The sequence below is a fragment of the Orbicella faveolata genome, unplaced genomic scaffold (genome assembly GCF_042242905.1).
Source record: "Orbicella faveolata isolate gen_17 unplaced genomic scaffold, um_ofav_v1 contig_25, whole genome shotgun sequence".
In the NCBI taxonomy this organism is placed as follows: domain Eukaryota; kingdom Metazoa; phylum Cnidaria; class Anthozoa; order Scleractinia; family Merulinidae; genus Orbicella; species Orbicella faveolata.
Genome location: NW_028301553.1, coordinates 5,497,139 through 5,522,321, shown reverse-complemented (window position 1 = coordinate 5,522,321; position 25,183 = coordinate 5,497,139). Strand labels below are relative to the sequence as shown.

Sequence of the window (25,183 nt, the reverse complement as noted above, 5' to 3'; positions counted from 1 at the left end):
CACGACAAATGTAATTCTGCAGGTGAACAGCTGAGTAAATTTTAATTTAATCTCGCGGTGAGTCCATCCTTTGTTATTGCGCGCTATGTGTAGCAAAATTACTTTTCGACATATTACGACACATTACGACTCCACCCTTTTCTTCGACTCCCCCCCCCCCCCCCCATCCAAAAACTAGGCCTACTTGTTTGTAAATTCTCGTTACACAAGGTCGTGATCGGTTGGTTCTTTATTCAATCTGTGGCAAATAAATATTGATAATTTTTGCTCACTCACTCGTCAATAATTTCAAATAAATAAATAACGGTAAAATTTTTTATATGAAAATAAAATATAGCATAGCTAATCAAAATTTACAATGTTTCAAATGCACAATGCCTAGCATTCTGATTGCCATTCCGTTGTTTTGCGTGCACGGAAAAACTGCATCAAAACATAAAAAGAAATCAAAACCACGTATACAGCGGTTTTCAACTGAGTGTCGTAAAACAAAAACCAAAGTTATCACTCTGACCAATCACAAAGGACACAGACAATACAGTGAACCAATCAAAACTCGAATTACATGTAGCTGACGAAAAGCGCGGGAAAACGTGTGCAAGTGAGTCACGATTGGTTTGTTTTACTTCTGATTGGATGAAAAAGTGGCGCAGGTCTTTCAAGTCAGTCCTGTTGCGTAGTTGATTCAAAATCACGTACTTTTCGACACTTAAATGAAAAAAATGAAAACCGCTCTATGCTGTCATAAAAATTACGCTTATTTGATAACGCTTGAGAAATGTAAAAAGAATGTTTGAAGCACTCGCGTAAGACTCTTACTTCTACATTTCTCTCGTCTTCTAAAATGTCTTTTACGTTCTAATATACAATATACAGCGCTCTATGGTTGGACTAAAAGCTCTGTTTTATCAAATTGTTAATACACGGCTTTGGTTTGATCAAAACACTACAAGGACTTTTAAAAACAGCCGAAACCATCCACTGAAACGTGAACAGAATTCAGATTTAGTCATGATGTACGAAATTAAGCATTAACTTCGTATTGTGACCGAACTTCTGTTTAGTAATAGATCACGGATGACGTCAAAATGTGGTAAGAACAAAAACATGGCACACGAGGTGATAGCCAAGTGTGTCACTGACGTTTTTACCATGTTACATTACTGAACAGACGTACGGCAACATGGAATCTAAATGTTTTATATAATAAAGAAAACCAAAATAAAAGTTGTTGATGACATCATCTATGCATCTGACGAACCAATCAAAATGCGAGAATAATCCGGCATATTGTATAAACAACATTAGAAAACGACTAATGTCACCTTCGTTGTATTAAATTGGTCGATTCTTTTATCAATAAGGTAATAAAGATCATGACAAACAAAATAAAACCGACTTTCTGATAAATAGGATTTTTATACTGGCAAGTCACGTGATGTCTACCCGGGGGAAGTACCACGCTCATCAGGTTTGGTGTCACGTGATGCAAGGGAATCTCCTGCCAGTCACGTGCCTGGCCAGTTGCATCCGCTGTCGAGAGGAAGGCGCATTTCCAGAAAGGATGATACGTCACTTTGAGCAGAAGGTGCTCGGTCCGATAGAAATTCTGAAAAAGAGAGAAAAGAGCTGCAAGCCTCTGGAAGTATTGACGTTTTGGAAATGCTTTTGGCTAACCGTACGAGTAACGTTCATTCGAAGACAAAGCTGCAAATCAAAGGCTGGTAATACTGACTATTACTAAACGTCCGTCCAAGATGTCTTAGTGTGTTTTGGCCATTGTAATTTTAATTAAATTAAGTATTCTTATCTTAATTTGGGTTTTGCTAAATATAGTGGGTTGTAACGTAGCTTGCCTCTGGTATTTAGCTCCAGAATGTTAAAGTTTGCTAGAATCATATATTAAAGTTATAAAAACAATGAAAAGAAACTATCTAGATAAATTCATGTGAATGTTATGACCCAGTTTAAGGCACTTGATGACAATTTTCTGGGAAATGTTCGAAGCTATCATCGTATTTCTAATTTCTCCAAGCTATTTTTTTAGTTATTTCTCATCACTGCATCCTCTAGAATCCCTGGAGGCTTTCCATTGGACCAAAAATCCCCGTGTGCATTTCCGGAAATTTCCATAAGCGAATGGTACAGACTTTTCCAGTATGGAAAGCAGACAGGCCGCAGAGTTTTGTTCGCTTGGAATTTTTCAATGACTTCGAGGTTTAAATCTTAAATATAGAAGCAAACAGAACACTGATATTTCGACATCGTGACTTTTTATAGACCACAACAGCAGGGACCTTATACAAACCACAACGGCAGCGAAAAAGTCGCAAAACAAGGTTGTACAATGGTTCTGCACTCGTTATAAATCTTTGTACATTTCCTAGCCAACCTACGTAAAACAAACAAGTACACTACGGGGGCATTATTTTTATAAAACGCTTTCTTCACGAATCTGGATGCAGCTAGTATTTACCGACATATATAAAGTGGAAAGATTCTAAAGTATTTCCATTTTCGAATACGCGTTGCCGTCATCCTTGCGTGAGATGTCCAACTCGCTGTGATCGCGGCCAAAAGAACTAGCGTTGAATAGAAAATTGCGAATTTGCATAATTTCCGAAAAAGATGACAACCTGGAAATTTCCATTCCATTTGATTTTCATCCCGGAATTTTTGGAATTTTCGGTTGAATGGTTCGCTTTTCGGAAATTCAACAATTTCCGGATTTCCTGGGACCTTTGCCTAGAAATTTCCGTACCATTTGTCCCCGTTTCGAAAATTTCGGGATTTTTGGTCGAGTGGAAAGCGCCCCTTTAATCCGCGATGCTTAGAATCAAACTCGATAACTAGCATACCTCGCTCCAAGCCCTCTCGTCCACGTGCACAAAAGCTTTGTAGAAATTCCTCCCAACTTCCTCCTGTAAAACTCTTGACACGACTTGCTCTGCATCGCGCCCAAACTTTACTTCTGTATAGAACACTGCCTCTCGAACTGGCATCTTATTCACGAACCAGCTTGTCTCAAATTCATCTGAAGAAAGAAACTTCATCAAGAAACTTACATGTTCATTTTTCTCCGAAACCGCGATTTCAAAAGGTGGACTGTGCGGCGTGTTTGAAGGATTCACGGCCAACAGTACTCTGTAGGTGAACAGTTGGGTAGATCTTGACACTGCTTCGCGCATGCCCTTTAAGTCACCAGCGACAGCCCCTGGGACGTGTACAAACTCAAAATACCCATACTTCTCTTGGGGCGTTCTCACATAAATCTCTATGTCACCAATAGAAGTCAGATGGCTAAGCTGACAAGCCTCCAAGAAGTGCTCAGGTACCTCAATGCTGTACGTAGCAAGGAAGCGAATGTTGTAAAGTCGCAAGAGATCTGGGAACCAAGGTGTGACGTCAAGATTGGGCTGCAGCAGTTCAAGGTAATACAGAGACAGTGTGTCGTGATAGCCTCGAGAGTAGGTGACGATTCCTGAGTGAAAATAATGGACACTGTTGAACAGTTGCGGCGTGTTTGGCAGCTTGAATCTCTCTCCGCGCATAAAAGAGACCAATAAAATTTAAGATAGGTGCTTTTTCACTAATTCATCGCATCAAAACAATTTCTTTTGCTGATATCTGGAGCTCTAGATGGTTCAACATAGGTTTGGCGAGATACGGGACGCGCGTAAAAACGAAGGCGGAACAAGGGATGACAAAAATTGCAATGGCGGGATGCGGGATAAAAATACTTCAGCGGGAGCAGAATTTGCTCACGCTGACACACGGATGGGGGATAGTTTTAAAATTGACGGCGGGATGCGGGTAGATGCTTGCGGCCCCAGTCAGAAAATCTGCCTGGAGCAAGATGGCATGTCTGAGCCAAAATTAGTGGCGGGATGCGGGACTTCAAAAGCCTATGATAGACCCTCGATCTACGCAACTTCATACAAACTTATTCACTTGCTAAAAGATCGCATAACTTTACCTGTCAAAACATAATTAATCAATTTCAAGGGTCAGGGAGTTCGCAGAAGGCTCCTACGCTGAAGATATTTTAGTTCTTTACCAGATTTCTCCCCAAGGATGTGGAGGAATGCCTGACGCGTCAAAAGAGTGTGTGACGCGTCAAAAGAATGCCTGCATAGGAGGCTACACTGCCTGAGACTGTTGAGTAAGGGACGGACCACTTTTTTTTGAGGGGATGGGTGGGTGGGGTGTTGGGCAATTTCCAAAACAACATCCGGCAAAGCAAAAACAGCTGAAAAAAAAGTGCAAGTGCTTTCTGCCATTCATGTCATGTGTTTGACCTTAAAAAAAATTCTTGCACAAGCTATTGTCCACCCAAAAATCCATGCACAACCTAAATGTAAGAAAAAGATTCCACACTCCAGATAAATTGCCCAGCCCCCCCCCCCCCCCCACCCCCTCGGAAAAAAGATAATGGCCCATCTCTAGCGCTATCCGCTTTTCGGAACAACTGAAGATAACGTAACAGTTAACAAGATAAATTTACCGGGCTTTTTGCTGCGATGTGGTAAAAGGGCTAAATGCCAAGGGCCACCAGTGCCTGTTTAAAAAAAGAAAAAGAACACAAGCGAAGGAAGGAAGGTAAAAATAAAACAAAAGCCGAAATCATAAACACATGATTTCCACTGTTGATAAAGTTTAATCTATCTCTTACATAGCGGTTAAGCGGTTCATCGCAAGAAAGGTCTTTTTTTTTTAAACACCACTCCCATTTTGGACGTACATCAATATATCGTTAGAGTCCTTTGTGGTCTAGACGAATAAGAGCGCCGGACAGTGTGCGAGAATGTTCAAAACATTACCAGGCCATAGTTGACCAGGAGTGATGTCAAGAAAATATTTCTTGGTCAATGTTTCTGAGGCTGAGGAAAAAGGGGTGGTCGCAAAACGGTTTTGAAACGTAAATGTTCAGATCTTAGTTAGTAACTACTATGTTCAGATAGAGGAAAAATCTTCCTCTTCGGAAGCGAAGACAAGAGAAACGGAAACGACTGGACTCTGATCCGAGAATGAAGAAATCAAGTGTGCAAGCTTATTTAAAATCTAGATTTAAGCACTTATTCTAGAGCGAAGTAAATTGAGTTACTTGAAACGTCGTAGACTGCGAATTTCTTTTTTCAGTCAATTGCTGAACGTAGCAATGCAAAGCGAAACCAAATGCGAATTGCTTTCAACAATAAAGTGAAAACCACTCCCGGTTTCTGTAGCATGACGCGACCAGGAGTATTTCTACTCCCCCCTGGATGGGATGCTAGTCCATCGCAGGGCTACCCCCCCCCCCCCAACCGGTTAAATTCGCCAGCACCCATTAACACACCTAGGTGGGGAAGAGGCACTTTGAGAGTAAAGAGTCTTGCCCAAGAGCACAACACAGTGTCCCCGGCCTGGACTCGAACCCGGACCGCTCGATCCGGAGACGAGCGCACTAACCATGAGGCCACCGCGCCACTCAATTACATTTTGAATCTGTATTGTGAGAAACTAAAGCAGTATTGGGAGATCTTTTATTTAAGTAAACGGCTCTTAGAAAGTTGCACTTCAAGAAACAAAATAAAAGCAAAAATTCAAAATAGAACAGAGCAAATATTAACTCACCTAAAACTTTTTGTGCTAAGACGCGTCCATTGCTGGGATAAGATGTCATGTCTTTCAATCCTTCTAGCGAGTCATGGGTGTCGGTCAGTGTCAATAGAGAATTAATTTGTTGAAGCTGAGAGCTGAGATAAACTGGCGGAATTACCAGCATAACTGCCAATAGGATGTAGTGACTTTTAAAGAACGATTTTGACATCCTGCAGAAAGTTGCGCACAAGAAACAAAGGATGCGTGCAAACGAGACTGCCATGAGAAGCAAGCCGCAAAAATGAATCCCATTTAAATAGCGAAGAACTTCGATTTCTTTATGAAAAGGAATTAAGTCGTACAAGGCACCCAAAGTTGTCCTTCCGAGAAAAAGAATTATTGTCACGGAAAAAATAGTGCCGAGCCAAACATACAGTGTTTGCCGTTTCTTACGGTGGTCATCTTCTTCGTTTCTTCGATAGGTTAAACAAACACAAGATAAACCTGCTAAAAATCCCATTGTAATGAACGGCAATTTTCTTCCGTGGTCAAACATTTCGCCGGACAATAAATTTCTGATGACAAATTCAATCTTGTATCCATTTTCGCTGTCATTCTTCCAAGGCAGACCTCCGACATAGCGAATATTTATCAACAAAGGCAATATCCACCAGGCCATGAGAAAAACACTGGTAACGTGTACATAGGCAGCGCGCCATATTGAAGGCGAAGACAGTTTTGTTTTGAAAGGGAGTGGGTTGGAAAACAGATCTATCAAAACAACTACGGCTGTTACAACCCCAAGATAGATACCAAAGAACGTATGTGCGGTAAAGTTGAGGACAACAAGTAGAACGGTTCCATTTCTTGAGCCACTGCCATAAAGAACGTACTGATACAAAAACCCAACTGAAAGGAAAAAAACAAACAAGAGGCTATTTAAAACACGTACCAACGTTTATACCAAATAATCGTACCTTTTTGGTCAGCTTCGGCGGGGCATATCAGGCGAGTCTGGTCAAGCCATAGTTTATGCTCTAGCGAGACGTAGTCGATCCAAAATACCCATGAGACCTAGCCAGCCTGATATACCGCTGAAGCGTAAAAAATTGTACGATTAGGTATTTACCGTGCCCAAATTTGGCCAAGTGAGTATGATATCGCACCCATATCAGTCATATAAAGTCGGTGACTTGATATCAGGTCAGCAGACACGGCCTCTGCTTGGCTAATTGTGAATTTGGGAACGGTATACCGTAAACTGACTAACAAATATTTTCAAAGAAAAGTTAAATGATGAAGCGCAACTGACTTTCGAAAGATTAAAACAAAAGTGAAAAGAAAGCGTGCCTGAATTGGAAAGGGCATTGAGAGGAAAAAAAAGTGTGTTCTCATTGGTCGTGCATAGTATCAAAAGTGCTCAGCGTACACATACAAAAAGAAATAAAGAAGAAAAAAAGCTTATTTTATGATATTTTTCACGTTACGCGGTAACCAAGAAAGTTTTGAACTCTGAATTACAGACGACGGAGAGCTGATTGATTCGTTTGCAGTCCGAGCAGCGGGGCTAAAAAAAAAAACAATTACAGTATCAATAAAATCAACTCGATCAACTCGAGGTCATTCGCGAACTTTTCACCATAAAAGTTCAATTCATCCACACATGGAAGTTCCCCCGGGCCAGGGGCTCGTTTCTCAAAAGCCCCGGAAACTTTTCGGGCCCGCAAAGCCATTTTTTAGTTAATCGGTATTAAAAGGACAGAGAGGTGTATACGCTTGAAACTTCTTGTATGAAGAGAACCTCTGTTTATATTAAGAATATGTGCATAAAACAGCTCTGAAGTCATAAGGTTTGAGATTTTGCTACGGCTTTTCGGGTGCGAAAACTTCTCGGGACCTTCGAGAAACGGGGCCCTGGTGCTTTTTCGGGGAAGCCTCACTTTGATGCAACAGGAAGCGCCTTGGAAAACAGATGTAAAATAAATTTACCGCAAAATATCGCGGTGTGCGTGAATAGTCGGCAGCTTGCCTCTGAGAGCTTCCTGATAGTCATAGCAATTTTACTTGCACACTGCTGTCCAAGGGGGAAAGGCACAATGAAGTTAACCCTATGTGAAGCACTAACTCGTGAGACTGGGCCAGACAACAACACCGGGAACGCCGTGCCCTACTCTTTGCGATAGGTGTGTGGGTTCTTTAACGTCCCCTGCTAACCATGTAACAATGAAAATGCAGGAGATGGGGCTACGGTTTAGAGTCCTTTTCCGAGAAGACTGGAACGTCTAACCATTTGCAGATGTAATTACAAAGGCAGCACATTCTCCTCAGTTATTTTAAGACCCTGAGTGTTGGTCCGTTCTGTGGTTTTAACCATCGACCTCCCCCACAGCAGTCTGGCCCTCTAGAAACTGAGCTAACCAGGCGGCAGTTTGTCGTTTCACGTCCAAAACCCCAAACCCACAAAACAACTGCCTCAGCGGCTTTGCTTTTGTTGCTTTCCTCACAAATGGCGACTTACTGCGTGAAATAACTTTTCCTGCGTTTAGCCGCTTCCACCGGTTACATGTGTTTGCTTTGCGGTCTGATTGGTGTACTCTATTGAGCATTTTTTTGTCGCTATTTTGACGCTGGCGTCCCTGTGATTTCGTGCAAATTTGGTTTTACAAGTCCACTAACAGTGTAACTTATCTCATTGCTCACTCATTGCAACTGAAAAATAAAAAATCACTTATTTACCACAACGCTCTCTTGGATTAAAGTCAAATTTCCGCGGGGCAACTATCAGCCGATAGTTCCTCCACAGAAACAGTCTGTTGTTTAACCATTGACTCCCAGAACCTTCCGCGAAAAACGCATTTTTTGGACATTTTGGCGATTTTCAGGCTGGATATGGGCCAAATTAGCTCCAATCTACTCAAAAAGGTCAAAAAGGCATTTGCGACATGACAGCATGCTTTTCTTTTCACTAGCATCGCGTTTTACGAGAGTTTTACGACATGTTTGCTCGGGCATGCGCAGAAATCGTTTTTTTTTTTAAATTCTTTTTTCGCCTTTCCTTTTTCTCCTTGTCTTATCTTTTTGCTGCATTGATTGGCCTTCTACTGGGCTTGCTTCCAGTTCAAAAAAGTCTGAGAAAGCATCATCGAGACGGGCAATTGTTACCCTGGAGTAGCCACGTGTAGTCGCAGGAAATTTTGCTCGGAGTTTTTCACTCAAATTTCTGAGCATCTTTGTGCATATTTCAGGCTCCATTGAGCCGATCACTTTGATTTAGGTATCATTGGAAAGATCTTTTCGAATTGCTCCTGCAGAAGTTGAGTATAGATAATGCCAATTTTGGTCAAAGCTGATGACATCAGAAGTGGAACAAAGGCCAGGGTCGTCACAGGCGGTTACGGGCGGCACGGGAGTCAATGGATTAAACAGATGGTGGGTAGCATAGCTAATCAAAGAACGGCATTCGTGATAGAACTCTAGTACATTTATACTAAATAGAAAACAACACAGGGACCCAAGTGCGGGCTAATCAACGTAATATGTTGGGACTCTGGATTACAAGGCTGTACAACCTTGATATCCAACCATTATTTTACCGTTCGCAGCGGCAAAAATCAAAAAGGCAAATTCCAAAGTCCAACGCCACTATTCGAGTGGCGATGGATTTCTGTTTCGTCGCCTAGTAGTTTATGTGTGTGTGAAACTGAGCAAATCCTTTGTAAGACGATATATTGACGATATTATAAGAAAGACAGTGGTAAACCAGATTAGTCAAATTGTCGAATCGACAACATTTTCAACCCACCCTCAAAGCCCAGTTGCGCTATATTTTGTAAGTCTCGCGCAAATCGACTTCCGGTATGACGGGACGACAACAAGGGAGACGATTAGTGTCGATTCCATCAAAGAGGCTTCACGAATCGACTTCCGGTAAGTCGAATCGTCAAAACCAGAGACGAATTGACTCTAACTGGATGTATTGGACAACCCTCGCATATGCCGGCGTTTTTTCACTGGTTTTATCTTGACTTTTGGCTTGAAACTGGAGAGTTTCGGAAATCTAAGTATGAGGTCACCTGCCAGAGGAAATATTGTCATTCCATAAGCCTGTGTGAAAATTCCATACTCCTGAAATGCGTCGAGCTCCAGTCCAAACTTCCGCCAACTGTGAATAGAATGCACACAGAGCGCAGCCAAAGTTGCCTCCAGTCGTGTCATTCCCAGCTTGCGCAGGCCAGCAAACCATGACCAGGGCATGGTCGATAGAAGAATTACAAACATCCATCGGAACAGCAAGAGAGGACTGAGAAACCTTCAATGAGTAAGATTAACAAAATTAGGTAGGTCTCAGATTGATTGACCAGATTGAGTTATCAACAATTATTCCCCCCCAGGAGCGGATCTAGGGGGAGGGTACAGGGGGTGCACCCCCCTCCCCTGAGATGAAATTTGTTTACCTCACCAGTCAGTTACGCCATTCCTTAGTGGTGCACCCCCTCCTAAGAAAACTCCTGGATCCGCCCCTGCGGATACGCCCCTTTGCCCATTTATGCATCATAAAGTGAGATGGCGTCTTCTTCACAAACCACCAGCAGGGGTGTACAATAATTGGTAGACTTACAAGTCAAAAGAGCAAGTCAGAATCAGTGTCTAAATCCACATTAATTCTATTCAATACTTTACAGTATCAAGGAGAGAAAATAATTTAAGTGTGACTGTGAAGTTAAATCAGCACACCACTTAAAACTGTGCTGTAACTAAATTTTTCAATTTTCCCTGTGGTCAACTGGGCCAGTTGGACAGTAAAGGGAATTTACTTGTTGACGCTGGGTACATAAAGTGTTATTATTAAGACACGGGTATCAAGGGATGACTATTAATATTAGTAATTATTATTATCATCATTATCATTATCATTGTCATTGTCATTGTCATTATCATTATCATTATCATTATCATTATCATTATCATAATTATTATCATTATCATTATTTCATAATTTAGTTGATGTATTTGTTGTGGAGAAAAGTGGCATAAATGAAATAAATTTGGTAATGGGAACCTTCCCACTAGTGACAGCCCATGAAAAAATTAAGGATTGAAGGGTCAAGACCTGGCACTATCAGTGTCATTAAAAAAAAATAGCCTTGATTATATTGTAGGACTTATTTAATAAGAATAATTCTGAGGATACAGAACAGTCGCACCTCTATATTTATGACCTGACCAGCACTTTACAGCAGTTTAATATCTTGATGGATCAATACTAATGTACCCTTAGTCATTAGTGATGTTAAAATACCGGTATCACACAAATGCCCAGTCATTGTGAAAAAAGTTGTGGTCATCTTCGTGGTAAAATACATAGGTTACCATGGCAGCAATCAGCCTATTAAAGACACCCTTAGTTTTAGCTTTAAGTGCTCCCAATTTTTTGTAAAGTTTAAAAATATTCTGTAGGTGGGTGGGTGGGGGGGAGTTCAGAGCCATTTCAAATTTCTGAATATTTTTAAAATTATTTTTAAAAGGTGCCTCTCTGAACCCCACTCCCACCCCCTCCTGCACAGACTTTTTTAAAACCTAACATGCTTACCACAACTCAATAAATGGTGTGGTTTTAATTTTGCAGAATTCCTGAAGCTTTTGCGATTCAAAGTATTCTTGTTTGTAAATTTCTGTGAGGTTATTAGTTTCCGTGAGTCACAAACAGGTAAAGAAAATGACTCTTGCTCTACTCAAATGCTATCTGATGTCTTATTAATCTGAAAGTAATAATAGGACAGGAAAAAATGGGTTATTGACCAAGCGTGAGGTCACCATGACTGGACATTGGCCAAGTTCTTTATTGCATGCTTTTAATGGAGATGGAGTCGAGGTCCATAAACAAGCAAAAAAAGCTAGGCCAATATCCAGTCATCTAATCACCACACAAGTTCGGTCAGTAAAATGATCTTTGGGCTTTTGGCACAGTGCATAATCCCAATGGGAAAGATAGTGACATCTCGCATGCATGTGTAGCCAATCACAGAGCAGGATTTGGTTCATCTAGCCTGCTCACAGAGCTTAAGCAATATAATAATATGAGATCCAATTATTGTTGTGACTAATGGTTCTCCTGCAGATTTTAGCAGATTATAAACCTTTCACAGCTTTAAAAATAATGAATTGAATAAAGGCCTGTTCTTCTGGAAACATGACGCACTGAGTCCAATAGGAAAATCAATATAGAATGGCATGAATTTGAAGATAATTTTATGGATATAGTTAACAACTCAGAGCTTAAATATTAAACATTTATAATAATGACATTTTTTTCAAGTCATCACACAAACATTTGAGTGCCATGAAATTTGCCAAATCTTTGCTTAAGGTTACAATTTAAAAGGATGCCAACAGATCATATGAAAATTCAATTGAATTTCCTTAATAAGTTACATGGTAAAACTTTTTTCAGCAAAAACTTCAACTGATTCATTAATTAATGGACTTTGCAGCTTTTAAAGGCTTTGAAGATTATAGTTTCCTGAAAAATAAGGGCCCTTTTAATAGTAAAAATTAAGTTCGTCAGTGTATAATTGAATTTAACTTAATCTCTACTGACGCAATCTGACGCAATAGTAAAATGAGAAGGCCATTGAATAGTTCTACAGTTCAATTTGACTAAATAAACTATTATCTTTCGGAAATACAAACTATTTAGAAATTCCTTACAAGAAAGATTATCCCTCATTCAACGTCACGAGACTTACTGATACATATGGTCAAAGGCTGCAGCATTTCCTGTCCAGATGAAGAAAACAAATTCTGCCACCCATGCTTCTAACCGCAACGATTACCAGACAAAACCACAGTGTCGATCGGAAAACTATAAAAGGATTCTTCACTTTAAATCTACACGTCTCAGATGTTGTATTACGCCAAACTGGAATCGTTCCAAAGGTTTAAGGACAGGAAATAATTATTCAAGTAGTATTTGAAAACATCCCGTGGAGTGAAAATATATATAATTAAAGGGAAACAGTTTGTTTTAGTAATCATCAGGGTATACGTAGATAAAAACCCTCGCCCTTATGACGCGGAGAGGAGTACCGACCGAGCGACCAACTCGATTATACGGGATGAGAGGTCTAAGGGGCGACTTTCTGGAAACTAACCCTCGCCTATTTTCTCTCAACTATAACACTAAACAGAAACAGTTTTCATCAGAGTGACTAAAGGAACGAATTACAGAAGTAAAGGATTGGAGACACCTGTAACATAGCAGGGGTGTAAATTCCCATACCTTCTGATAAAACCACACCCCGTTTGTCTTTGACCCTCGATTCTCTACAAGCGTGATTACGTAAAGTATCTCACTTACGGTTCTGTTAAGATCATCAGACCTGAAGTAAATAAACATGGAAACGGATGATAAGCGAGGAAAAATGGGTAGCCCAGTGTAACTTCATCAAACCAAAGATCTGTTGTGCCATTTTGAAGGAGCTCTTTTAAGTAGAGGACTTCCAGCTGATGTGAGTACATATCCCCTCCGTCCGCATAGCCGCTTGCACTTGTTAGGTACGGATTAGAATTTAAAGCCAACGCGACGAAAAGTGACGAACTTACAGAAAACAGAACTAGCAAACTTAACCATGGTGGTATGTCCATCCCATCTTCGTCACCTTCTCGACAAGAATCGGAAGAATGAGATCGGTCGTTCATATTGCGTAGATTTGCAGTCGCAAAGACTTATCGAAGGCTTCCGATGAGATCTTCCACGGCTTCAGATAGAAATGGGTATTTGCCAGAGTCCAGAAGTCGTTTAGCTACTCTTCATTCCAAAAGTTAATTCCCCTCCTACGCAGGAAACACGTAAATGAACCATGCAGCTGGATGATTCACATGCTCCGCTCTCACACTAACGCACAGGGTTGACAGCCCATCTGATTAGCTGTCCGTATTTGTCGGGGTTGGTTTTTGTGTATCCGTTGACGTTTCGTTTTGTGGTTGGGCCTTTGACAGTCACAAAGAGGTAAGGTAACTATAAACCTTGTGTCAGAGAAATTCTTGGTTCCAACACGCGGGAAGGTTCTGTCCCGGGGTCATGACATTTCGACGTTGGTCCTCCATCCCCTGAAATGCCGGCAGTGCTTCTGCTTGGTCAATATAATCCTTCTGGAATGAGCGACCCTATGGACAGAAAAAAAAATTCAAATCATACTTAAAACTGTGGTACTTCACGTCGAAATGTGGACAACTGAACAGACTTGTGATACCATGATGTGACATAACGTGACACAACGTGACAACTTTTACTTCTAACCGCTGGCTGAATGCAGTAGCAACTTGAATGACTCAACAACACGACAAGACGATCGATCAGAATTAACAGGGAAATCATATCATGAAAGAAATTGTATTTTACTACGATGTTGTTTGCCCATTTGCCTACATGGCGAGCAGACTCATAGAAGGTGTTGCAGGCCGAAATGGGGCTAAAATTCTGTGGAAACCTGTTCTCCTAGGTAATTAGTGCCAACTGAGCCTATCCCATGCATATGCACGCACAAATATTTCAAAGTTCTAAACGAGATATGACTTAATTCATTTGACATCATGTGAGCAGAGTCTTAGCTCCCATTTAAGTTCTTTCCTTGCACATGTCGAATTCATTTGTTTACGTAAAATCTTCAGGAAAGAGGTCTGACATATTTATTCTACTTTATACTTATGAGATAATTTAATTTAACTTCTTGATAAATTAAGTTAATTAAGCTTACTATAATTTTGTACTCCTCCAAAATTTGCCTTTGACGTCATAGAGTACATGCAAAGCTTTCACCTTATATTTGCTGTAGCCATTCAAGGAAATAGCACTATTTTGTTTCCACAAATTATTCTCAGACCACCAACATGCAATCATTTTAGCTGTCAATGTTGTGGCTTCACCAGTGTATGATTCCTTTATAACATAACTCAGAGTATTTGTCTAAAAGCCACTGTTTACATATTTGTCTATTTACCATGGTATGTTCAAAAAGTGCTTGTTAAACAAACAAATATCAATTATGGTGTGAATGAGAAAATCACGTTCAGAGAAGAATGTACAAATTTTGTAGTATTTGACAGATTTTTGGACATGTGAAAGGGTGAAGTCTCTTGCCACCCCATTGATTCAAATGTCTAAAAATCTGACCCTTTTATACCTGAATATAAATTTAAAGATTCAAGTGACCAGCATTGATCTTATTTAACTGATATTTTAGTTATCTACATACCTGTATGTTACTAATTTTCAGGTGGCCTGTACAAAGGAACACAGGCACCCCAGGGTGCTGCAGGATCTGCTTATGATGCTATGAGTGGTGCAAAAGTAAAGATATTAGCAGATGGTAAGTAGAAAAATGAGTAGAAAAGTCATATTTATTATTAGTCTGGTCAGCTAAATATGTAGAATTGATTTGACATTCATATTTTCAGACTCAATTGACTCGGGTCTCTGCTGAAATGTTTGTTTATTAGTCACTCTGGTTACTTTTAAGTGATAGTAAATAGTATATACAAGATATGTTCAACATCTGGACTGGGTGGTCCAGGTCCAAACCCTGGTCGGGAATTGACATTGAGCTGTGTTCTAATGGGCAAGACACTTAACTTTCACAGTGCCTCTCTCCACTCCATCCAGGTGTTAATAAATGGATTCCAGTGAATTTAATGCTGCACAGTTACCCTGTGATGGACAAGCATTCCTTCCAGGAGGGAGTAGTACTTCTAGTCACTTCATGCTAGAGAAACCGGGCATAAGTGCTGGCCTGATGGGCCACTTGGTTCATATGCAGACTTTACCTTTTAAATATCTTAAGGTGGTCATTGCTACTGGTTGTATCTCATTATTTCAGACTTAAAGAGGACAAGACTTCACCTTGGGATTAATGCTACAGCACCTTCTGAACATCCTATCAGGACGCTAAATCCCATGCGTCTTTTAGCTGCAGCAGCCCACCTAAATGAAGAAGTGTGTGTTCCTTTAACACACAAACTCTTTGGTGCTTATTGGGTTCATAATAAAGGTACAGTTCTGATTAGAAAATGTGATTTGGAAAGCTCATGTTTAAAGACCCAGGTTTGGCCAGGATGTATTATGTGCTTTGCAGCACTGGAAATAATTTTACAATAGAAACCTTGCTACACCAGTAGACCAAAACAATAACAGATACACAAAAAGTATACTGGTCAATACTGGGTCCTTATTGCTGGGTTTCTTATAACTGACTGTACAGAAAAAACATATAATTACTGGCAGGAGCTATAGATGTAATAATTGTGTAAGTGAAGAGAATTTACATTTTGATAACCAAAATAACAGCACATTTCTTTTGGACTGAGATTTTAATGAGATTATGAGCTCGAGATTCCTATTATGCATTAAGTATGGAAAGAGAATAAATCAGATTGTTTCAGTATAAATCTACTAGTTGTTCAAAACTTAAATTTAAATCCTCTTCACAGACATTTTGAAAATGCAAAGAAGGGGCTGCCATTTCATTTACAAGCTCACACTAGGCTACTCACTATAAAATACAACAGAATAGATACTGAGTAGCGTAGCCAATAGGAGAATAGGAGAATTCATACTGTCAAACATCCTGAACTTGGGTTACTTGTGAAACAAAATGGTAAAGTTAAATGTGTTGCAGATGTTCGTGAGAGCAGTGTTTTACAAGAAAGTGCGTCATCTGTTGGGTGGCATGTTAATGTGGATGACATGATAAATGGAATTGGTAAAGAGAAACTTCTACAGAATACTCAAGAAGCTTTGGACAGAGGTTCCTTTGGTGTCCCAAGGTTTGAGACTGAAGTAGTTTAACACAGTACTGTAATAGAACTGTTTTTACAGTAAAATCTTGAAACCTAGTGAAGATTGAAATCAGTTAAGGCGACTGAAAATTGAGTGTTGGGGACCAGAATTTCAAGGTCACCAGCAGTGGAAAACTTTTAGTACCTTGTGAATTGTCAAATGCTCGAGGAATTAATTTCATTTTAAATCGGAAAATGTCATGAGACAGAGTGGTTTCCAGCAAGGAAGCTAATTCCCTTGGATTTTCAAAGGCTTTAACCCCCAGGGAAAATATTTAGGTCAAAAATGAAAGTAAGATTCCACAACAGTAATGCAATCTATGCACTGTAATCAACATTCAGCAGCTGCCATCGGCTGCCGTGTTTTTAGGGACTTTATCTGACAGCCATACCGTGGGTACATAAACAGCGAAAGTCAGCTACACTGTAAGGATTCCTATGGAATAGATGGATTTGGCTCATGACCGTGTTTACATCCTTGTTACCACCCTAATCAGATTATGTGATTTTCATTTGGGAGCGGCTTACAAATGAATATATTGTTCTATTTCTACTGTACATACCGACATGCAATCACTTGCATGTGACAAATTTCACAATTATAATCTCCCAAATGAATCATCACACAATCTGAATTGGGGGTTAATAAGGATGTAAACTTGTTAGCCGAATCTGTCCATTCATTCAGGGTTTTGATTTGACCTATCCTGGACCTCCAAAGCACAAGAAGTTGACATGAGGAAGGTGTAGAAAGAAACTAGGGTTAAATAAGCGTAAGTTGTGAGTCACCTGTAGCCATGTTCTCCACACCCATAACAAACTAACAGAACTTAACTAAAATGGACTAGATTTCTGTATAACCCGGTACATTTATTATACATTTAGCAGTTCTTGATTTAAACAATAGCAGAAACAATAGATCCCTTTGAGACTTCCACGTTTTGAATGACTATAAGAGCTTTTTTATTTTTTTCCTATTATGTATTGTGATGGAATGCTTTCTTCTGTTTTTATCAGTTTCTGGGTGAATGATGAACTGTTCTTTGGTGTTGACCATCTTCACTTTGTTGAGAGAGCACTGGGTAATGAATCAGCAGCTCCTCAGCGCTTTCATCCAAACCCAGCTGAGCCCAGGAAGGCCAAACTGACAATCTACCATGACTTTTCCAGCCCCTGGAGCTACATTGGCTCAACACAGGTATTTCAAATTTATTTAGTAAATTGTTAAATCCAAATAGGTCCACAATGCTGCATAAAAATTTGCAATAAAAATACTTAGGGTGGTTGGAGAAAATTAAGTTTCTGTGTTCTTTTATTAATACAGTAGCTTGAATCAGCTACCAACATCATACCCCTCCAAAATTGCAAGCACGAATTCCTAAAGATACCGTAATGAAGTTTTCTGAAAAGGAAGACTTGTTGGAATCTAATAAAACATCCACCACACCCCCTTGCCTCTGTCTTCTTTCTCTCTGTACTTCTCCCTCCCCTCTTAGTCCCATGCCCCCCTCTCCTTGCTCATTAAGAACAATTGAAAGTGTCTTTTCCTCACTTAGCCAGAAACAAGAAAAGCAAAGAAAAAAAAACCACAGAATCATTGTTTAGAGTCAGTTTATTTGGAGGGTGTACAGTATTTTCTCCTGGCAAAAATGCATATATTGCTGAGGATATCTGACCTGACAATATTCTTTGTTACCCAGATCCCCAAGTTACTGTCAGAAGTTCATCCAGTTTCAGTTGAAGTGGAATGGGTACCAATTGTGGTTGGTGCATTGTTTCAGAAGATAGGAACACCAGTGGTTAGTAGGTAAACCGCCCAAATGGTTGGGTTTCGACACTCGTGAGCAGAGTTGCAGGGTTGCTCCCAGCGTTACATCATGTAAATTCACCGGACCCATTTTTACACCTGGGTGGAGAGAGGCACTCTGAGAGTAAAGTGTCTTGCTCAAAAACACAATACAATGTCCCCGCCAGGGCTCGAATCTGGACTGCTCGATCCGGAGTCGAGCGCACTAACCATGAGGCCACCGCGATTGAATTTGAAATTACTTTCTTTCAAATTATACTAATATGGAAAATTGGAAACAATAATGTCAGAAAAGTCCATTCGACACACCCACTTATGTCATTTATGTTTGGTGATTTACGTTAACTAAAATATCCTTTTCATTGCAACCAGGTTCCAATGCAAGCAATCAGTGAAGCAAAGAGAAACTATGGAAGAAAAGACCTTCTTGACTGGGCCAAGTATCGTCAGGTTGAATTCCAGTTCACTTCTCATTTTCCACTCCGTTCTGTTCTTCCGCTGAGAGTTACTCTCGTTAACCCAGACGACCGATTGCGACAAACCATATGTAAGTGGTGCAAATGAAAATACAGTTCAACCCCTATTAGACGGCCACCCTCGGGGAGCTGGATTAGTGGCCGCTTAAGGCACGCCGGCCGTTTGATAGAAGTAGAAACAATAGAAAAGCCCTCGTCGGGACTTTGATTACTGGCCACCTAATAAGGGTAGTCGTTTACTATGGGTGGCCGCTTAATAGGGGTTCGACTGTATATACATGTAATGTATAAATAACCTACAAAAAATGATGGGCGACAAAAGTAGTCAAGACACTTTTTGGGAGATGACGCTTCCTTCGATATTTAACCTCTTATTCTATTTCATTTGCACCTCATTTGCATTTCATTTGCGTTAATTTTCTGATACCCCTGGCTCCCCAATTCAATGTTGTATAGTTTCTGTGGTCTGTCAACTTTCCAGTCTTAGAAAGACAAAAATCAACATTGTTTGGAGGAAAGGGCGGGGGAATGTTTCCAAGACGCTGGAAAATCGATACTTACTGCGAAGTATCTCAACACTTGCCGCTCACTGTAGTTTACAAATTCAGTTGTAATCACCGTGGTACAGTAGATTCACACCCTTGTTGTATTTCTGAATGACGCAAATTAGGTGAACGAGACGCTTAAAACTAGTGTTCTTTAAAACGCCAGAACTGTAAAAAGTTCATTCAGCTTCCGTGGTTAAATAAAGTGTTATGTATGCTATATGACTTCTAGTAAGGCTTGGACACTCTCTCTTTTGATCTCTTGCTGTTATGTAATGAGTGGAGTTCTTTTTCTTCTGCAGATGAAGCTGGCTGGCGACATGATGGGAACATTGGCGATCCTCAGGTGATTTTTGCATATTTGTCAGTCACCTTTAGCGACCCGTGCAGTTATTCATGCGGCTTGTCACCTAAGGTTTTCCAACAGGATTGCGTGAATGATTTAAAGAAAGTCTGCACACTTGACTACGTGTGCACTTGACCTCCAGCTAGTCCCCAGTACTAAAGCACTAATGCCAAGGTCCGGAGGTCTGGGTTCTAGTAATTCCTTATTTTGTTACAGTCCTGCAAACATGGCAGGCTTGTCACTTCTAGAGCCCTCCCCTCCCCCCCAAAAAACACACCTCATTCTTTCGTTTTACTTGTACAAGGTGCTGTGTATTTCTCTACTGTGTACAAAGTACATCCCTTGTACGATCGGTCATCGATCCTTTGCAGTCGTCCGTTGAGTCGTCTCGCAGCTTTTGGCGTTACATGGTGTCACATAACGACCCAAAACAAATGAACCTTGTTGACGATGTTACCCTTTTCCGATTTTTTCATTCAAAGAGAAACTAAGCCTCATCGCTCCATGTATCAAGCTGAATTTAGTTTCAGGAGAATCCGTTGCAACCTCATGAAAATATGCGATCCCAAACTTGGAGGTTTTTCAAGTCTCTTTGGAGCTGATGTTTTGCTTGCATGAAAAATACGAAAAATTGTTTATATTGCGAGACATTGTCACAAAGGTCAATTTGTCGCGCTGCAACTGAGGGCTAGCGCTCAAAAATAAAGATCTTCAAATATGCTCTACATTTCTCCAGCTACAATCGCTAGAAGTGCTTGTTACGAAAAAACACTGAAAGGTAATCAATGCTTCCACAGGTTTTATCTTCAGTTCTCTCTGAAGCCGGCTTTGATGGCGAGGCGTTGATAGCAGCAACTCAAGATCAACAAATCAAAGATCAGTTACGAATAAACACTGAAAGGTAATCAACGTGGTGTTATGCAGTACCTCACAAGTTATCATGTTCGACTCAGCAGAGAAATTGTGAAGGTCTTGGTCAGAGGAGAACCAGCTTGGACTCTCTGTTGATCTCGTTTCTCAGCCGGTCTCACCTTGAGTCGACTCTTGTGTTCCCTAATCGAATTTGAACCTGCTGAAATTCTTCGTGAAAGTCTTCTCTCGTTTGATCCAGGCACTCACTGAAATTTTAACGAAACTCCCGCGCAATTCTTTCCTTAAACTCTCGAACACTGTTCGCCTGCAAGCAGGCTCTTCGCGGACAAAGAAAGGAGAGTAAAGGGAAAGAAGAGCCTGCACGCACCGCTTTGAATTCTAAATGGCCCGTCCACATTTCCCTTTTCCTCTCCTCACATTCCCTGCGAAGAGCGTGCTCGCAGGCAAAGTGAAGTTCTGAGAATGCGTTGATTTCCTTTCCATGTTCTCATTACCTCTACCTTGTCAATGTGTTGATTTTTAATTGAGAACTCAGATTTCGATCATTCTTGAAAATTTTAAGAAAACTAGACACCTGTAGCGAATTTTAAATTGCAATCATATAGTCGTCAAGTGGAGCTTAACGACCCGTTCTTTTTTTCGTTCTTGTGTGTAGAGCATTCGCTGCCGGACTGTGTGGGGTTCCAAGCTATCAAGTCAACAATGGATCTGTGGTGTGGGGACAAGATAGACTGAACATTATTGCCGACATGTTGTGTGGTTGGGAAGACCACTTAAAACCAACCACCAGTAACAGCAAACTTTAAAAATAATTCAGTCGATATGTTAGAGCACAGAAACAATATTCCATGCCATACTGAACACAAATGGACGGCTTTGATTGGCTTACACCCTTGATGTCACACATCTAAGAGATCTTACCCAGAATCACCAGCGCACCTCAAAAAATCCAAAGAAACATCTTTGAAGTACATCACTACTGAAACACTGTAATCAAAGTTCTGTTTGAATAATGGCCGTTGAGTGTGCTTTATCTACTGTTGGATAAACGAGTTGCAGTGTTCTATTCCAGTTTCGAGCTGATAAAACAAAGTAACGGCGGAAGTCGCGAGCGGCACTGAGAAGTCGTTCAATATAACAGCTGATATCTCGACGAATAAATGCTGCCTTATCGCTAAACTGGATTAAACTTGGAGAGAGACACTGGAACGGTGGATTCCACAGTGATTTTCCTCAACAATTTAACTGACACGAGTGAGAGATTGTAGCATTTTAACAATAAAAGCTAATAAAACTGAACTGAAATACATTTCAAATGTGCCATCTTGTCTTATTATTATCCAGTCACATCTTCACGAGTTCAAAACTGTCACCACGTTTTAGACCGTTTTATTGCTTGTTCAAAACTGATTTGTTTACTCTATACACAAATTCGGATACCATATGGTTAGGTTACACAACAAATTCTTATTGTCTAGATAACAGATTCTATTCTACCGATCTACAGATAACATGTGGTCTAGCGACCCTCAAGTCTGTCCACAGACCTGTATTTTTTTTTTTTTTTCGCCTGTAATTGTCAAGGGTGCGAACAAAATAAAAACTGCAGGGTACTGGATCGAACGAGTCCGAGCACACGAAGTTAGGTAACTAAAAAGTGAAACAGCTATGAACAGACTTGGTCTGGTCTAGAAAGTTCTACTGTCAGAAAACAAGTTCACACAACTGACTCTTAGGGTGTGGTCGTTGTCTTGACAACAGTTAAAACAAATTTATAAGCACCAGGTGACCACATTTGGAAAGTGTAAGCGCTATCATATTATTAGGGAGGTTAAGCAACGACGCTGAAGACGACGCCCTCTTAAAAATGATTTTATATTTTTACCTACGAAATTCGCAGTTGTTTAGATCTGTTCAGTACGCCAGTGGCTGTAAAAACGCGCTCAGGCTAAATATGCAATGACAGCGTTCAATTCCAAATGGAAATACGGAAAGTTAGCCGTCAGTTCGCGTTCTTCAGACTACGCAGATCTTAGACATTTCACGTTGTTGTTTGGCGGAGAACGGCAAAGAAATGTACAAAATGTACAACGCACGTGCACAGCTATTGTTTGGTGACGTTCTCGTTGCCGTCCGCGTCGTGGTTTCCTTATGCTCCCTATTATATTATACATTGAACCGTGCCTACGGGTTACTAACTCTTTTATAAAATTTGATCCCCTTACACCCCAAAAAAGATGCTCCGTTCCGTTTTCCACCGAAAGTACATTTTGTGACCAATTCCTCTTAGAAAATCGGTCTGTCCGATAAAAGAAATGTCTTGAAAGTTCCATCTAGCTAAGACCATAGTTATTAGAGGGGAATGGTTTTGAAGCCCGGCAAACATCAAAGGAGCAAACAAAGATGTTAAGATTTATGTTGGAAGGTCCACGACCGTGCACAATCTTTTGTTTTGCGTTGGTACACTATGCATGAGTTACGTAATCAAAACACTTCTATTGGCTAGTTCCTCGGGCAGTGGTAAACAGCTATTGTGTTTTGTGCATGGTCCAAAAAAGCGAACAAAAACATACTACAAAGAACTTTGTCGAGTTTCATAACCATTCCCCTCTATTAACTATGTTAAGACCTACTTCAGACTACATCACAAAAGACAGCGACTTGGTTGGTCGTTTTGATACCAGTTTATACCTGGAAAGTGTTTTAAGTGTGATATGCTGCCTGAAAGACTGTTTTTTTTTTTTTTTTAACACTGTACTTACAATTCAAGTGGATAGACCAAAAAGAACCAAGTTACACAACTGACCTGCATTCTATTAGAGCACGAGTGTTGCCTGGGTAACAGACCCACTAAAAACATAACTATTCAAAAACCAGTCCCTATGTTATGCCAAAAGTCGTAATCAGTTTCTGTTAAATCTTTCGCAGTCATCATCTCAATAATCGAGATACAACTGTATTCGTTGAAATAAAATCCTGGCACACTGATGTTCAACTTTTTAACGAAGTCTCTGCAGTCCGCTGCAGTCTTCTTCAGTCTTCTTCAGTCTTGGGTCGGTTTGCCAACAGGGTGTCGTGAGTTCGGTCCACTGTGCTGGAGGAGGAGGATTGGGAAAGAATCTCTCTCTGCTCCTTGAGGTCCGAGGCCGATAATTTTGCTCTTTAATTCGTCGAAAGAGCTCGCCTCGGCTAAGACCCTGAGAGCGTAATTCGGAGAAAACTCTTTCACCAAACCACATCTCCCACATCATGAGACCGAAGCTTACATGTCGGCCATCGTGCAGTAGGATTTTTCTTCGTGTACTTCTGGTGCCATGTACAGAATTGTACCACATACGGTTCCTAGGATTCGGTCTTTAAATTTGGCCAAGCCCAGGTCTGCCACTTTGGTCGTGGTCGTGTCTTGAAATCTGTAAATTTAATTTTCAAATCACAATGTATTATAACAAGGGGTTAGTCAAGATTTGAAAGAAAGAAGCGAAAGGCCTTGTGTTGAAAGGTGAAGAATTATTTCCAGACAACAAGTTCAAGGCTGTAAAACATTCAGACAGCCCATGAACGGCCACCACATGATGACAATCGAGTTGGTTAAGTCGCAGAACAAAACTAAACGCGATTTTGAGACGGCAAAGCCGCGTAAAAATTTGTAGCCAAAAGTATGGAAAACTAAAAACTCGACTGGACGCTTTCTGGTACTGCTGCATCCCTCAAATTCGGTCAATGCGACCGTTTGCCTATAATAATAATGATAATAATAATAATAATAATAATAATAATAATAATAATGATAATAATAATAACGATAACAATAATAGTAATAATGATAGTAATAATAATAATAATAACGACAATAATAATAGTAATAATTATAATAATAATAACAATAACAACAACAACAACAATAACAATAACAATAACACTAACAATAATAATAATACTTTGTTTATATAGCGCTATTTTCCTTTATCTCAATAGCGCTTGAGCTAAAGCGCTAGTGTCTTAACTTTGCCGTCAAACACTGTTTAGAATTGAATTTTGAAAGAACATTATTTGCCATCGAATTCCTAGAAAACTCTGTAATTGCTGAAGCATGGTTCCCTACCCACAACAGTGACAAGGTGTGTTTGAGGCGTTTAGAGTCCGTTTTCGCGAAAACTACGTGCGCAGTGCTTTTGACCGCGTTAAAATTGCTGTTAGTCAACTCACCAGAATATTGTCCAGCTTGTCCAGCTACGGATGAGAAGCCGCAAAAAATAAATTAGAACCCAGCAGTAAGTCAACGTTCTTCTGTAATAACTTGATCACTTCCTAAAATTAACAAATCCGGAAGAACTCAGTCAAAAGAAGATGTAAAATAGACCAGATAGTCTCCGTTTTTACGGCAGGCAGTCACTCGATGCCAGGAAGCGAATTTTGCGCTTCTGGGAAGAACTTTTTATCAGTAAAAGAATCATTCCGACAAGCTAACAAAACGACACTCAAACGTTTCCATACGTTTTCATTAATAACTTTGAATGCTAGCGATTTACATGTAAATTATTTTCTTTACATCTGTACAATTACGACTTGATTACAGTTTAATACAACATAATTAATGCCACTGGAGTGGAACAAGCCCAGATAGCAAACAGACTGGTCAATAGAGTTCAACCATATGAAAAAGTTCAATAGTCTTGGCCGCCAATAAATAATTTGAATGAATTAATTTATGCATCATTTAAGT

At 40.2% G+C, this 25,183-nt stretch overlaps 2 protein-coding genes and 1 long non-coding RNA gene across 4 annotated transcripts; 1 reads left to right on the top strand and 2 right to left on the bottom strand.

The window, feature by feature from the left end:
* Positions 1-211: 211 nt before the first annotated feature.
* LOC110064366 (uncharacterized) lies at positions 212-13,278 on the bottom strand. The gene is made up of 6 exons (XM_089293258.1): positions 12,938-13,278; positions 9,654-9,889; positions 5,614-6,489; positions 4,505-4,558; positions 2,859-3,481; positions 212-1,609 (listed from the first exon to the last, which is right to left on the bottom strand). The coding sequence occupies exons 1-6, from the start codon at positions 13,276-13,278 to the stop codon at positions 1,322-1,324; spliced, it is 2,418 nt and encodes an 805-aa protein (XP_089149384.1). The 3' UTR covers positions 212-1,321.
* Positions 13,279-13,512: 234 nt separating this feature from the next.
* LOC110064378 (glutathione s-transferase kappa 2-like) lies at positions 13,513-21,769 on the top strand. Of its 2 annotated transcripts, none has more exons than XM_089293260.1 (10): positions 13,513-13,588; positions 14,856-14,948; positions 15,456-15,626; positions 16,254-16,401; positions 17,431-17,611; positions 18,114-18,212; positions 18,593-18,767; positions 19,544-19,587; positions 20,385-20,488; positions 21,116-21,769. In XM_089293260.1, exons 2-10 carry the CDS (start codon positions 14,915-14,917, stop codon positions 21,264-21,266), a joined length of 1,107 nt encoding a protein of 368 aa, XP_089149386.1. In that variant the 5' UTR covers positions 13,513-13,588; positions 14,856-14,914; the 3' UTR covers positions 21,267-21,769. The 2 variants fall into 2 exon arrangements, with proteins under 2 accessions (XP_089149386.1, XP_089149385.1); XM_089293259.1 differs by lacking the exon at positions 13,513-13,588 and adding an exon at positions 13,889-14,081.
* A 60-nt stretch (positions 21,770-21,829) lies between these two features.
* Positions 21,830-24,828, bottom strand: LOC149108711 (uncharacterized). The gene is made up of 2 exons (XR_016208273.1): positions 24,667-24,828; positions 21,830-23,870 (listed from the first exon to the last, which is right to left on the bottom strand). It is a non-coding gene; the product is annotated as an uncharacterized LOC149108711 (long non-coding RNA).
* Positions 24,829-25,183: the final 355 nt, after the last annotated feature.

Bases quoted from the DNA above. Each gene is read 5' to 3' on its own strand.
- LOC110064366 (XM_089293258.1), bottom strand. From the start codon at position 13,278: ATGAACGACCGATCTCATTCTTCCGATTCTTGTCGAGAAGGTGACGAA. The intron at 4,559-5,613 runs GTGAGTTAATAT...TTTTTTAAACAG, and splicing joins CTTAGCACAAAAAGTTTTAG to GCACTGGTGGCCCTTGGCAT. The intron at 1,610-2,858 runs GTATGCTAGTTA...TCTCTTTTTCAG, and splicing joins ACGAGAGGGCTTGGAGCGAG to AATTTCTATCGGACCGAGCA.
- LOC110064378 (XM_089293259.1), top strand. From the start codon at position 13,961: ATGAAAGAAATTGTATTTTACTACGATGTTGTTTGCCCATTTGCCTAC. The intron at 18,768-19,543 runs GTAAGTGGTGCA...TTTCTTCTGCAG, and splicing joins CCGATTGCGACAAACCATAT to ATGAAGCTGGCTGGCGACAT. The intron at 20,489-21,115 runs GTAATCAACGTG...TCTTGTGTGTAG, and splicing joins TTACGAATAAACACTGAAAG to AGCATTCGCTGCCGGACTGT.